We start from the raw sequence: 15209 nt of genomic DNA, 5'->3' as shown, positions 1-15209 counted from the left end.
CAGAAAAGGCTTTGCAGTGAATAAGGAGAACGTCAAAACTTGAAAAGAGGCTATCTCCAGTTACCCCTCTGCACCACTGATAAAATTAAACGTCATTTCATTGTAGTAGTCTTCTCTTGGTAAATCAAGTAAAGTGCAGATCCTCTGAAAGCCCCTTGCAGCTACTGGCTCTCATTTTGTCAGCTCTGCCCCTTGTTTTGTAGCTGTTTAGAACTGTGTGGTTTGTTGATAAGCAACTGAGGAGGGCAAGATGCTTGGTGGGACATTTTATTGAAGCCTTGAATTGTAATGTTTCAAACTTGAATTGCATGTTTACAGAGAGAGAGAGAAGACATAAGGGTTGAGAAGTGCACGACTGTAACTGGAAGTAAAGTAACACTGACTGGTGTTCCTTTGTTACAGTCTGAGCTGTTGTGTAGCTATGTCAATTTTTGCACACACAGGCCTTCTAAAAGTCTTGCTGTGTAACACTTCCACGCTTACATCAGCATCTAATATTCTACCATGTGGATCAAAAATACTAAATGGTGCAGGGGAAAAAAAGCTTGATCTATATATTTGGCCAAGGCTGTGTTATAATCTAAGGATCAGTTAATGCTCCAGTAATTTTTCCAGAGTTGTGGGAAAAAAATACAAGAATATGCATTTGAGAGAAGAATATGAAAACAAATCTTAAGTGCTTACACAAGTTTCTTTTCTAAGAAGAAAGGGCAAGAAAATTGTAAAAATTATTTGCCAGGGCCAGAATCTGCACTTATTTTAAAGTATACATTATCTTCCCTTTATAATACTTCACCTGAGTGTTCTATATGTGAAAGGAAATGTAGGGTAATGGAGGTATAGTAGCCTACAAAGGTGCAATGTTTGAATAGGACTTGCCTTATAAAAGACACAGATACTAAGCTAAACAGCTGTACAGTTACAGGGATGAGCCTAATCCCCTGACTATACTGCATGTGTAAGAGGTGTTGGTGTATCCCAGAGGGGACAGGATCCTCTTGTCCTTAATGTATTTATTTGGCATTAACGAAGTGAGTACATTCCTTGCTTTTAGTTGAGCACAGTAAGGAAGCTGAGCCTTCTGCTTGTTTCCTCCAGCATCAGCTTTGGCACTAGCTTGTGCTCATGGATTGTGGGGGAGGAAGAGAAAAGCCCCTTCCTGCAAGAGCAGCAACCATACACAGAACAACAATACACTCAGTTGAGACTTCCTAACTACCTCTAACTTCATAGGGGATAAAAATATATGCAGGACTCTGGTTTAGCCTGAGCTGAAAATACAACTTCATAGGGAAAATGTAAGTGGAATGATACTTTAATTTTGTAGGGATGAAGCAGACCTTGGTATTCCCAAAAGCCAAGGATAACCACAAAGAACCTAATCTGATGGTTTTTGCTCAGCTTGTGCCCGTGCTGTTCCCTGTGTTGATTTGTTGCAATAATCATCAGAAACTCCACTACAAAAGAAGGTAAGTCACACAGTGACAACCTGGTTGTAGATTTCCTATCCCAGATGGCCTTTGAGATGGCTGCAGTCAGAAAGGCCTGTGTTTTCAATGCCCTTTTAAAGCCTGACATTTGTTAAGCAGCTGCCTGATGAAGGAAATGAAACAAAAGAGATCTTGGGACTTTTTAGAGAGAGCTAATGGCAAACAAACAATTTTAGCCCACAGGTAGGATTTCCTGTAGCACGTGTGCTCAGTTTCCCAATGACCAAATGGCACCTATGCTCTAAAACAAAGTTTAAATGCTACTTTCTGCTTGGAAAATTGCCAAACCAACCTGAATGGCAAAGACCTTCCTAGAGCTGTTTCAGAAACACCCTCTCCCCCAACTGTCAAATATAATGGAATTTTAAATCTGCCTTTTTACAAAAGACAAAAGCCAATGCATGTTAGGATCAGTGAGACAGTATTTAAATTAAAAATCTGGTTATCCTTAATCCTCTTCAGATGCAAGTATATACAGATCTTCTAGAGGAAGAGCACAGATAGTAGGCTTCTAAAATAACCTTGTCCTGCACTAATCCCACATGGACTCTTACAAACTCTGACCCTACTCCTCTTGATGACATTGGCCTAGTGCTGAATTAATTCACTGGTTTCAACTTAAAAGAAAAAGGTACCTTTGAAGAGATGCAAGTGCATTTCTTGCAGCTGTGGTTTACTAGGGGGATAGGTTTAAATGATCCTTCCCCTACAAGCTGAATCCTTATAAAAAGGTGGAGGAGAAAACATTTCTTTGCTAGGATGATGATGGTGGGCTGTTCCCAACCTTCTCACACCAGCCAATGAGAATACCTCACTAGAGACAGGGAATCTTACAGGGCAGCTTGAGATGAAAGCCCTTCACACCTGCTAAATGAAGGGTGTGCTGTGCTGTCTGCACACTATTGCTGGCAAACCCTCCTGATTTTACTGCTGATCTGGATCAAGCTAGGTCTTACAGCTAGTAGGAAGAAAGCCATGGAGTACCTTGTGCTGAAATGTATATAAAGAAATACCAATATGAAATAACAGCTCTCAAAGTACAGGTAACATGAGTGAAGCGTTGCTTTGCTGTTAGGAACAGTTAAAGGGGGAATCTTCCTTCTTCACTCCTATATACATTATTATAGACAAGCTGAGCACGTCAGTGTGGAATAGTACCTGCCCACCAATCTTAAGTTTACATTTAGACTTGAGAATTAGTTCAGTGCTGAAAACATTCAAGATGGCAGCACAAATATGTAGTAAAAGCTATTTGGTCCTGAGACTGAAAAAGCAGAATACACAGGAGTATTTTTTCTTACATATTTACTTTTAAGAATAAAAATCTTAAACCCATATACCTTGTATTTTGGAAGAAGAGAATTTCCAAGTTAGTTTTTCTCTTAACTAACTAGGACTTTGATTTGAAGTGTGGAAAAATTGCAGTAAATTGAGTTCTGCCGGTTTGTTTGAATATAAGCATTTTAGCCCCTTCCCCAGCCTGTGGACAGTGCTCATGCCAGTACCACAGCAGCAAAACCCATAGCTAACTGTCTGCTACAATTAACTGGCCCATCAGTGATTCCATGCTTTTGGCTGTAACTTTAAATATAATTTTCTTCTACACATCTGTGTAGGAAGAGGTACCTGTTCTCAGACTGTAGGGTAAATCTAAACCACCTCTTTAGGTGGGAATGCACAGGTCTGTCTCCTCACTGCAGCTGTGATACCTTAAGAGTAGTAGTACTGTTAAAATCTAAGAAAAAAGGACCCTCTTGTTGAGGCAGGAATGTGGTGGGGATGATGTTGTAAACTCCAGCAAGTATGTTCTCCACTTCCAAGTAGCAAAATCCACACCTATGATACAAGAAACCACCTGTTAGAACTAAGATCTGGAGTATGTTTCAAGCCTCTAAGATTTTAATAAGTGATTATTTTTTACCTGTAGTCACCACTGCTCTTTTTATGAAAGCCATGGGAACCAGGTTCTCCTACTGTTGAGACTGTGATGAGCTCAAAACCAACACTGTATTGCCTGCAAGGGAATTGACAGACTGTGACTTTAGTTATTTGTGTCATATCAAGACTAACATGAAGAGGGCTGTTTATTGAAAACTGCCCTGTATAACTGGGAGACATCTAAAAGTTTTATCACATTTGTGGCAGAAATGTTAAACTTACCACAACATGATTGTAGAATCTGGAGGAAAATGGAACATTACTATGTGGAAAATGCCTGCTAGAAGCCCACCTTTGCATTTAAGCAGACTTCAAGTAGTTAAACTTGTGGTGCCACAATGCTGTGCCACATGGTGTGAACTGATCACTGTCAGAAGAATCAACATCAGTGAGCTCAGCAGAATTTCTCATGTTGCACTATAACTTGGGACAGTTTGTCTTCCCTGTGCAAAAAAGACTTGGGAATACTAGTGGATCAAAAGCTGGAGATGAGCCACCAATGTGCAGTTGCAGCCCAGCAGGCCAACTCCATCCTTGGCTGTATCAAAAGAAGTGTCGCCAGCAGATCGAGAGAGGTGATTCTGACCTTCTACTCTGCCCTGGTGACACCTCACCTAGAATACTGCATCCAGCTCTGGTGCCCCCAGCACAAGAAAGATGTGGAGCTGTTGGAACGTGTCCAGAGAAGGGCCACAAAAATGATCCAAGGGCTGGAGCAGCTCTCTTATGAGGACAGGCTGAGGGAGTTGGGGTTGTTCAGTCTGAAAAAGAGAAGGCTCTGGTAGGACCTCATAGTGGCCTTCCAGTGCCTGAAGGGGGCCTACAGGAAAGCTGGGAAGGGACTTTTTACAGAGGCTTGCAGTGAGAGGACAAGTGTTAATGGTTTTAAACTGAAAGAAGAGAGATTTAGTTAGAGATCAGGCAGAAATTCTTCAGTGTAAGGGTGGTGAGACACTGGAACAGGCTGCCCAGAGATGTTGTGGGGGCTCCATCCCTGGAGGTGTTCAAGGACAGGTTGGATGGGGCTCTGAGCAGCCTGTTCTAGTGGAAGGTGTCCCTGTCCATGCAGGGCAGTTGGAACTCAATCTTTAAGGTCCCTTCCAACTCCAGTCTGTGATTCTGTGTTAACATGTGACAGGCACTTCTCCTGGCCTGCTAGTGGCAGAGTAGATGCACTTTCAGAACTGAAACCACTGCCTAGGCCATTGCTTGAGAGCCTGTAAGATTTAGTACTGTGCATATTAGCTCAACTACAAAATAAAATGAATTGAAATCATAATCAGTTTTAAGAGGAAGAAAAAGTCCTATGTACCTTCTTCCCTTTTGTGTAAGGTGTAGCTCTGCTCAGACTCAAAAATCAGAGAAGCAGGCTCCTGCTTTCATTGTAGGTCAAGAATTTCCTCAGCAACAAACTAAGGTATAAGTCACTACTGACAGTGAAGTCAGAAACATACATAGTACGAAACCTGAGCTACTTCCCATACCTTGTCTTCTGGATTCTTGGGGAGCTTCCTGCCCTGCCCATAGAAGATACTGACAAAGCTTTATCTTTACCATGTAATACTCTGTGTTGATGCATGCTTATTCTGTACAAACCTTGGTCCTCGTAGTTCAATTAGTAGTGGCCCATTCTTGTCCAGCTGGAATTGGTAGATGGGATTGTTTTTGTAGGTGTCTCTGAAATTTCCACATCCTCCAGCACTGTGACCTTTCCACTGTCCATTAACCTGAAAGAAGTACAGAAAATGCTTTATATCCTGAAGATCTGTGCTGCTTAGTTATACACACAAACATAACTAGAGGCTTCTCTCAGTTTAAAGGTCACTGACAAATTCTGAAGGTGAAAATGAAAGACTTAAATATTCAGAAAGTTTCACTACAGTCCTCCAATCACCTCTGTGAAAGCCTTAGATCTCTTACAAGTATACTGTATTTTTTTCAGCTTCTATTAAGTAATGAGTGACAAAGTGCATCAGATAAAATATCTATATTCCCATCTCTTCCATGACTACTGGACTATGCATGTTACTTTGCTCAGACACTTTTCTCTGGCACTAGCTGAGAACCAAGAGCAGTGCAGGAAGTACACGCTACCTGTGTTGCAACCTTTGCTTTTGCAATTCCTGCCTCTGGCCCCGTCCATGCACTTCTGAGAACCAGCATTACAGGGACAAGAGATCCATAAGAACAGATTCCACAAGGATGTAACAAGAGGAAAAGTGCTGCTCAGACTTTGAGAAACAGGCCATCTGTTTGCAAGTTCCTCCTGCTAGTCATTAAACTGAAAGCCTAGACTTGGAGGACAAGCCAGGCATTCACACAAATTTACAGCTGAGCTTGATTTGCCTGTGTTACTTCCCCCCTTTTCTGTCAAACCAGCAAGGAGCAACACTTTTGTCTTGTCATTTAGTTTCTTCACCCAGTGTCCAAAAGCCTCAACCATGGCAAGTTTGTAAGCAAGGGGAATCTCTCCCCTCACCATGCTACTTCCCAGGTTACCTAACACTGCTGTGTGCTGTTAGCTTGCCAGGCCTTTTCCACCTCCGCTGCACTTAGTTCCAGGATTCTTCCTAGGACTTGGTGAGCTCCAGAGGTGACCACTCAACTTATGTGTAAGACATCTAAAAGAACTTGCTTTTACTGGTAAACTATGAACTAGTTTTATAAACTATGAACTAGTTATCTGCTTGTTTTTAAGTGCAATGACTACTAAGCAAGCACCAAATAAGCAACTAACTTTTTGTATTTAATCACAAAGACAGAGCTGGACAGATAGAACTTGCCTTCAATTTGAATACCAGACATCTTCAAATAATTAACAGGAGCTTTTCAATACTTAATTTTCTTTTGAAACATAACATAAAACAGATGTCCTGCCTCAAAACACGCTGGTCACCTTCAACAGGTTTGACTTGTTAAAGCATTCCCCCCAAACTAAGCCAAATTTTTAAGAGCTAAAATGGGCAATGGTTTCTGGAAGAACCAAGCAAATAATTTCACTGTTCCTAGGAATCTCTGTAGCCACTTAGCATTCTCCAGAACAGGCTAGCTTCAAGGGGCTGTTCCAGAAATAGCAGCTGGTACAAAACACTGTATGAACAAGTCAATGTCCCCCTGATCACAGAAAGTAGTGTAATCCTTGGTTTCAGGCATGAAGAAATGGAAAATGGACTGTTCCACTGTGGCTCAAAGTAGCCTCATTTCTCTCTTCCTGAAGAAGTTACTGTTTGGACAGAAGACTTATGCCTATAGTCAGATTCCCCAGGGTAAGCATTGTAGGTACAGAGATTAAAGTTGGCAGCTGCTGGCTTACTCTTTCTTGAGGATAAAATTGCTAATACATGAAAATACATGCAAGTTACTTTATCCTATGAGCTCTTGGCTATATTTATACTTCAGCTTGAAGGTATAACTGCAGCTCAGTGAAATATGAACAGCAGCTGGCCCCAAAACTGCCTGGGCTTCTGACTTAATTTCAGTCAGGTTTTTTGCTCTTGCAGCTGACACTGTACTCTCAAGGAGCACTTCTACAAGAAATGTACCATGGATACATTGCCTTGATCCTGTTTGTCAACACAAGTGCTTATCCCAATGGTTACACATCTTTGAGGTGTCTTACAAAACTTAGGAACAGTAATGTATTGTGATATTGCCATCCTAAGTCTGTTTGTCACCCTCTGCAATAAAGGGGAGGGGGGGGCTCATACACCAAATGCTAATGAAAGCTGAGCCACTGTCCATATAGAGTGGTGTGACCAGAGGGAGCCAGCCCAAGGACTTCTGTGTTGGTATGAGTTATGCTAACAGTGCAGTTAATTTCTTGGCAAATTATATGTAACTTGAGTACAGAATTGGTCTTGTGCTAATGATGCTTAAATTAAGCATTGGTTAAGAAGTTTCATGTTACAAGAAAGCCTAAGGTGGCACTTTGGGGCAGTAATAGAAAAATATATTTAGAAACCTTCGAGTCATAGAATGGTTACGGTTGGAAGGGACCTTAAAGAACATCAGGTTCCAGCCTCTCTGCTGTGAGCAGGGACACCTCACACTAGAACAGGCTGCACAAGCCTCATCCAACCCGGCATTAAACAGCTCCAGGGAGGGGGCTTCCACAACCTTCCTGGGCAACCTATTCCAGCACCTTACTACCCTCATGGTGAAGAATTTCTTTGTGATGTCTAACCTAAATCTACTTTCTTTCATTTTACAACCATTACCCTTTGTCCTACCACTGCCCTCTCTGGTGAAAAGCCCCTCCCCATCTTTCCTGTAGCCACTTTCAAGTACTGGAAGGCCACTATAAGGTCTCCCCAGAGCCTTCTCTTCTCCAGGCTGAACAGCCCCAACTCTCTCAGCCTGTCTTCATAGCAGAGATGCCCCAGCACTTGATCATCTTGTTGGCCCTTCTCTGGACCCTCTCCAACAGCTCCATGCCTCTCCTGTGCTGAGGACACCAGAGCTATACACAGCCCTCCAGGTGGGGTCTCACCAGAGCAGAGGGGCAGAATCACCTCCCTGGCCCTGCTGGCCACACTTCTTTTGATGCAGCCCAGGATGTGTTTGGCTCTCTGGGCTGTGAGCACACACTAGTGGCTCATGTCAAGCTTCTCATCTACTTCCACCTCAAGTCCTTCTCCCTCAGTACTGCTCTCCAGCCATTCTCCCCCCAGCCTGTATTTGTGCTTGTGGTTGTGCAGGACCCTGCACTTAGCCTTGTTGAACTTCATGAGGTTGGCACTGGCCCACCTCTCCAGCCTGTCAAGGTCCCTCTGGATGGTGTCCCTTCCATCTAGGGTGTCAACCACACCACACAGCTTGGTATTATCAGCAAACCTTGTAAATGTCAAACACAGAGAAGTTGAACTAGAATTAATATCCAGTGACCCAAAACAGAAAATATGTCTTTACCCGTTTGGAAATGGTGTAAGGCGTAGGGATCTTGGAAAAGGTGAACTTGCACAAGGAATACACCTGTGTTGTAAAAGAAGAATCTAGTCACACATCCATCTTTCACTTTTCACATGAAAACATGACATGTTAAAAAAAAATATATAAAAAAAAAAATCAGCATTGCCTACACATCATTTTTTAGATACTTGTTCACTACATGCCTGTCTTTCTCTTCAGATGACCCTGTCTGAAACTCAAAATCCAGAATAGTGCTGGTACTAACAAGCCTTAGTTCTACTTACATTTTTACTTAAAAAAGCAAAATGGAAACAACTTTTTTTTCAGTGACAAAGACAGACATCTAGCATCGACCATCACATCAGCAGTTTCAGAAAAACCCAAGAACTGACTGAGTCCAAAGTCTTAAAGAAGTCAAAAAACTTAAACTCTTAATTGGGATGTAAAATAGGCTCATTTTTTTTTTTTGATACCTAGAGAGCCAAATGCTCTGCCTGTACACAGATGTTGATTTTTTTTTGTTCTAGGAAAGAAAAGTGCTTTTCAGCTGATTTCATTACTAAAATTTAATTACTAAAACCATGCACATCATATTGCCTTAACTAATGGAGAACATTATCAAGCACTTCATTCAGTGGTTCTGCCCCATCAGTCATCACCTCCCTTCCTGAAAATAACAGTAGTACACTTTTTTTGGGTCATACTTTGAAAGAAAGGACACTTTATAGTTCAATTGTTTACACTGGTTATGAAATCAACACTACATACCCTGATGGTATAATGGATAGTGTTTTGTTTCTCATACTGGGACACCACTAAGGTAAACGTATGGGGCCCTGGAGAGGTCAGCTTTATCTTGGTCAGGTAATGGGGACTGTTGATCCGAATTCCATCAATGTATGGAGGAGGATCAGCTGAAAAAGAAAAAGATTAACACTTCTTCCTAAATTAAAAAAAAAAAAAAAATTAAAAAAATTCCCTCAGCTGGGTAAACTTATTAGCCATTTTGTATCAAACAATTTTGCCAGGAAAGTCAGATTGTTGGTACTAAGCAGTCCTGAGCGTTCGGAGTGTTCTCAAAAGAACAGAGCCTCAAGATTTGCTCATAGAAAGAACACTTCATCTTAAGGACAACAATCATTTTCAGGAGAGGTACATCACAGGTGACAGGCCACAAATTCTTGAAAGTACAGCTTAAACCCATGACTTGCAAGAACTGCTTATCCATCTCCTACCAGTGTCACTACTCAACAGCAACCTACTATGATTATATTGAAATTTCAATACAAAGATAAGGAATGTTTGAACACTCTTTAAAAATCTGAGGGGGCTGTTCCTTCTTCATTGGCTGGACAGTTCCAGAATGCAAGCTGCTAAAAAACTTTGGCCACTGCGTAAACCAGACTTTAAAACACGTTAATTTCTTTAAATAAGTGACATACAGCTTCTCTCTCTCTCTCTCCAAATCCTTATGATCATTACACAGATGTAGCTGTATCCCAGTACCAATGCACATGTAGTACTCGTTATAAACATCCCAAATATTTGCTTTTACAATTAGACGATGTAATTTGTTACTTGGCCTCTAAATGGTTCTTTCCAGACTTTTTAATTTCAGTGAAACAGGAACAAGTCTAGCCAATTACTTCTATAGGCCCAGAATCAGATCCTTTTATTTTCTTCCACAAAGCAACATGGAAGAGTGGAAAGGATTAATGTAAGACAATGAGAAGCTTAAGAACAGGAAATCTTGGCCTCACTGCCAAAGGATTAACCTGCTTTGTTCTGATGTCATTTTAACAGATGTTAAAAATAATACTGCAGCTTGACCAATCTACTTCCATGGAAAAAGGTTTTAAACAAGTTTCAGCTCGTGTGATTAAAAGTTCATAAAACAGTTTGGGTAGTGAGACAAAACACAGGAATCATCCAGTTCTTGCTAGAGGTCATGCTTGGAAGACTGTCTCTTTCAAGCACAGCTGAGTAATTCCCTCCACTATACAAATGTGTTTGGTTTGCCCATTAAGAATGTTTTCAGTAAGACAGCATGTAAAATAAGCACTGCTACAAGTAGTACAACATCAGAAGCATTTCTTGGGCTGTCAGGAGAGGCAGGTGCTTCAACAAGACCAGGTCTTGCAAAAACATATTATTATTTGGTCAGATCTCAACAGATGCTTTCCACAGAAAGACAGCTTGGATTCTAAGGGGAACTGGTTGGCAGAGTTCACTAAGACCAGAGATGAACAAATGCAACCCTTACCAGCCCTTCCAATAGGGAAAAAAACAACACAAATTCCACTCTTCAGGGGAAAAAAAGCTTTGAAAGCTACTCTCTAATTAAACTGTTGTTATTACCTGTTGCATTAGCAGCTACCTGAATTCTATCCTATTTCTAAAGAGTTTCCCTATGCGTAAAGAATAAATATAAAGATCATATTAACTCTACCTTAAAATTGCAGTCTACCCTATCCAGTCAACCTGGACATTACCTTTACTTTCTGTGTCTTGATCTGTGTTTCAGATCTGCTATCTATCTTAAAATAAAACATACATGGCTTTTTTGCAGCTACAACAAAGATCCAAAAGCCAAGCCCCTTCTTCTTAAGGTGAGTAGAATTTGACCTATAATGACCAAAAGTAATACTTTGATAAAATGTGAACATCTAAATATTTTTCTTCAACATTCTATACCTGATACTTTGAAATATGTTGAAGTGTTCAGTCATATGTCATGATCTTGCTTTTGTACTTGGCTAAGTCGAGTTCATAGAACAATTAACCTTGATTATTTTCATTTAGTAGAAGCCTTAAACCCTTAAATAATTCCACAAATCTGAGAAATCATTATGCTATCTGATAAACAGCAGCACAACACGTGTTCCCACCACTGCACAATCAACAATAAAGAAAATGCTGAGCCACAATGAGCAAGACTATGTAGACCTCTTGCCATGCTTCCAACATGTACAGCCTGGTTTACTCCTTCAGTGCAGACTGTTGGAAGGTGGTCTAACAAGGCTAAACACCCATTTCAGAAGATTGACCTCTTAGAGCCAGGTATCTAGTTTTAAAGCAAAAAGCACCTTTCCTCTTTGCAAAATCCTTCACAAGTCTGCATTCATTTTTAACATCATCATCTTGAAAATTAGAGTACACTAACCTGGGTAGTAAACTTTTTTGCCATCAGTCTTGTATACAACCATTGTAATGAATTCCCGATTGTGTGCAAAGTCATCCTATAAAAAACACAATTCAAGCAGAGTTGTACATTCCACAGAAGTGGAACTAATGCTTAAGAAGAATCAAGTATGTATTCTCTCCTTCCCTTCGGTCACCACATCGCTGATATTTGTGTTTACTGAAATACCTGATTCAATTATTAAAAAAAAACCCCAACAACCTGAAATAAACAAACTGTCAGTAATTTCACTTACAACAGTTCAGAGTTATTTCATTACCTTTGTGGTGGAGAATATCGTCCCTTCACTCAGATTTTTACTCTGGGTCCATTTCAACAATCTTGTATACAATCGTGTAAATGCTGATTTGAAAATGTATACATATACATAACTGTACATAGCTGAACATGAAAATATAAGTAATATACTAATATTATAATATACTAATAACATAGAGAGCTATATACAAAGATTTACAGCGATATTACAGAACTCGTAATACAGAAAATGTAAAAAAAAGAACCCGGCACCTTATCTGTTATGTGCCTGCTGAGCAGAACCCAGACGGCAGCACCACCTTGTGGGCACTGGACCTCCAGCTTGTACTGAGGATTATTGGCCAGGCTGTAGGCATCCTTCACCGGACCCTGCTTTGCATCCCAAGTACTAAAAGTAATACAGAGATCTTATTAGATGAGGAAAATACTAATTCCTGCTTTGAAACCCAATTCCAAATCCTACATATATGCAGAGCTGGCTATTATCTATAGCAAAGTTACTGAAGGGTAATTTTCTACTGGAATCTGTGGTCAGATAACACAATCATATCAGAAGCATTATCTTACAACTTTATTTTATAAATGACTTCACTACAATACATGTATGATAATTTAAAAATGCCAAATACCAACAGCTTGGCTGTTTGCTATGATGACTGCAACCACACAAAGCACAGAAAAAGCTGAACCATTCAGGAAGCCCAGGCTACCCAATTGTAGTCATGATCACATACACCAGTATTAAGTGAAAAAGAGCTGTGCTTTTTTAACTGTAGAAATCCATATATAAGATACTATTAGTTTCAAAAAATCTTGCTGATTTTTTTTCCCCTCCAGTTTTTGATTGAGGTAATTTTTATTTTAAAACTTGATCTGTTTCATGTTTGGAAGGGTGTCTGCATGAAGCATTAGAGGTACCCTATTGCAAAACCTGCCTGTGGCTTCAGGAACTGTCTAGAAAAGGAAAATGCATAGTGAAAAATAAAGAATGCTGATGACTGAATGCAAAGTGTGCCATACTGGGAGCAAAAGTGGATAAAGCTGTTCTTAAGTCCCACTGACCCTTCCACACTTTTTTAAATGGAACAACATGTGTGGAAGACTGTGTTATCAACTAAGCTTCAAATTCTCACCATAATTATTCCACTTTTGACAGCAGTTGCTACTTTGTCAGGCATTTCCTCGCACAGAGGAATGACAATCACTAGTACAAGGAAAGGCAGACTAGTAGATGGGCTTAGAGATTAGCATACACATTACCTCATCTTGTTATGCCACCACAGTGTATTTTAGAATGAATTTGAACACAAAGATGGAAGGAGTCTTTGCAGATAAGCTCAGAAGTTGCATTATGGGTGAAAGATCTTGTGCACAAAAACAATGTTGAAGCAGTGGCAAAGTGCAGCAGACCAGAGTAGAAAAAAATAGAGAAACCCTTGCTCTCAAAAACTGAGACACACTTATCCTCAAACTGGGTGACAAAAAGATTGAACGTGATGGATACTAGGTAGGAGAAAGGTATGTTCAGAAAAAAAAAAAAAAACAGCAAGCAAGGAGGATTACTTATGGTAACTGTGACTGGTAAAAAATGGAGTTAATTAAACTACTCTGACACCAGTGAATACACCCTGTAAAGACAACATGCACTGCACAAATGACCTTCGACAGCCAGGAAAATTAATTCCAAATAAAAACCACGTGACCCAAGCACTGTCAGGTCACTGCCTAAAGATGGACTACACAAAAATCTGATTACTATTCTGATAGATAGATGTGGGACTGAGGTCAGAATCTGGTTACACAAGCTTAGGTCCACAGTAACATCACAAAGGTCACTGGAGTTTCAAGAATGTTACAGAAGTAATCAAAACCAAAGCTTGGACTGAGAATTTAAGTGTAAAGTCAGGCTCAAAAGAGCATGGTTTGAGTTCAGCTCTCTCAGCTGTAACTAGAAAGAATGGAAGAGAGGAAACACCACCTCAGAACATTTAGAGAGGTACTGACAAAAGTTTTATCTCTTAGACCAACCTGTGAATACACGTAGATTCCTTAAAAAGACTTGGGTTCCAACTCAAATAAATAACATCATAGTACTGGCACAGGTCCTCCCAGGAAATCCAGAAAATGCCTAAAATGGGAATGTTGTAAAATCAAGACAACTTCATTTTACTTCTATTTCAAAGGTCTCTTTCCAGGCAAATTATAACTAACTTATATAAACCAACATTTCTGTAAAACTTAGTAGTAACATCTGCATTGTCCAAATGTGTAAAGTCAAATTTCACCCCAAAACAACCAAATTAAACCAAAAAAACCAAGTTAGTCTCTGGTTATAATCAGGGACTTTCTGAAGCTGTCAGAACTCTCCTTCATTCTCAGGCACTAAGCAGAAACTACCAGAGGATCTTGGTATGGAGGGAGACATCATGAGGTGATTCTGGCCTGCCTTCCCCTTTCCTAGGCTTCAGGAGTCATCCAGCACAATCAAGTACTCAATCAAGAAGTATGTTTAAATGTATTTCTTAGGTACTTCACCCAACATCTAAATGACTTGCTTTAGCACCCTGAATTTGCTTCATCTTTACAAAATTCTTTCCAATTAGAATAATTAGACGTTATTCTAACTCTCCATAGCTCCCTTTGTTGCCACTCCAGCCAACAGCAATGCTTGCAAGCTGACACACTCCTGATGAAACAAACTCTCAAACAGTTAACAGCCTTATAATTCAAGTCTGACATAGGCAGCTACAGACCTTGGAACACTAAAAAAAATGCAGGCAGAATAGCTACACATTTAGACAAGACCAGAATGTAAATCAAGTCAGAAGGAACAATGCCCTTAAAATAATTAATGTAATTTTATATGAATTTCAACTACTAGATGTTACAGATATAAAACTCTTACTGAATGAATCAATAAATACATAATTAATTGATCTCTCGTGGCTGTGACAAGCCAGAGCTCGAATTCTTACATTGGAATATCAAAAGCTTTTCTTGCACATTTGCAGGAGGCTCATCATTAAATGCTATTATTTAATGGTTTTGGATCCATACTGTTGCCAAGATAAAGTGGCACTGAACAAAAGGGCTCCATCACAGAGATAAACAAACAGCAACTAGGACACCATAAAAAGAGCATACATCTCTTTCTGAATGTCAAATGCAGCTCCTGCAAAATTTCTGAGCTGTCAGCATTCTGCCCTTCCACCAGCAAACCTACACTGACTTTGCAGATGCTACACTCTGCTGCTCCCTAGGGAAGACAGGACAGGGCAACAGTGAGTAGTATCATTCCAAGTGGTTTCTCTGGACAGTGCCTCTGTCTCAAACACAGATCTCAATCTTCTCCTACAGCTGGAAATAGAATGTATGTAAAGATTTGTTTACAGATATTAATGTAATGCAAGGGA

General features: G+C 40.1%; 1 protein-coding gene across 1 annotated transcript in view; it reads right to left on the bottom strand.

Moving 5' to 3' along the window:
* Positions 1–3181: 3181 nt before the first annotated feature.
* Positions 3182–15209, bottom strand: part of CAPN7 (calpain 7) — a 29940-nt gene continuing 17912 nt past the window's right edge. The window contains exons 14-21 of the mRNA XM_010007487.1: positions 13825–13924; positions 12049–12184; positions 11500–11575; positions 9105–9250; positions 8337–8399; positions 5025–5155; positions 3412–3504; positions 3182–3326 (exon numbers count right to left, since the gene is read on the bottom strand). Of these exons, the coding sequence (XP_010005789.1) occupies positions 3182–3326; positions 3412–3504; positions 5025–5155; positions 8337–8399; positions 9105–9250; positions 11500–11575; positions 12049–12184; positions 13825–13924 (890 nt within the window). The remainder of the gene's footprint in view (positions 3327–3411; positions 3505–5024; positions 5156–8336; positions 8400–9104; positions 9251–11499; positions 11576–12048; positions 12185–13824; positions 13925–15209) is intronic.

Source organism: Chaetura pelagica, unplaced genomic scaffold, assembly GCF_000747805.2.
Source record: "Chaetura pelagica isolate M959 unplaced genomic scaffold, ChaPel_1.0 scaffold10, whole genome shotgun sequence".
In the NCBI taxonomy this organism is placed as follows: domain Eukaryota; kingdom Metazoa; phylum Chordata; class Aves; order Apodiformes; family Apodidae; genus Chaetura; species Chaetura pelagica.
The sequence above is the reverse complement of the archived record's forward strand: the minus strand, read 5'-3'. Positions and strand labels throughout refer to the sequence as shown.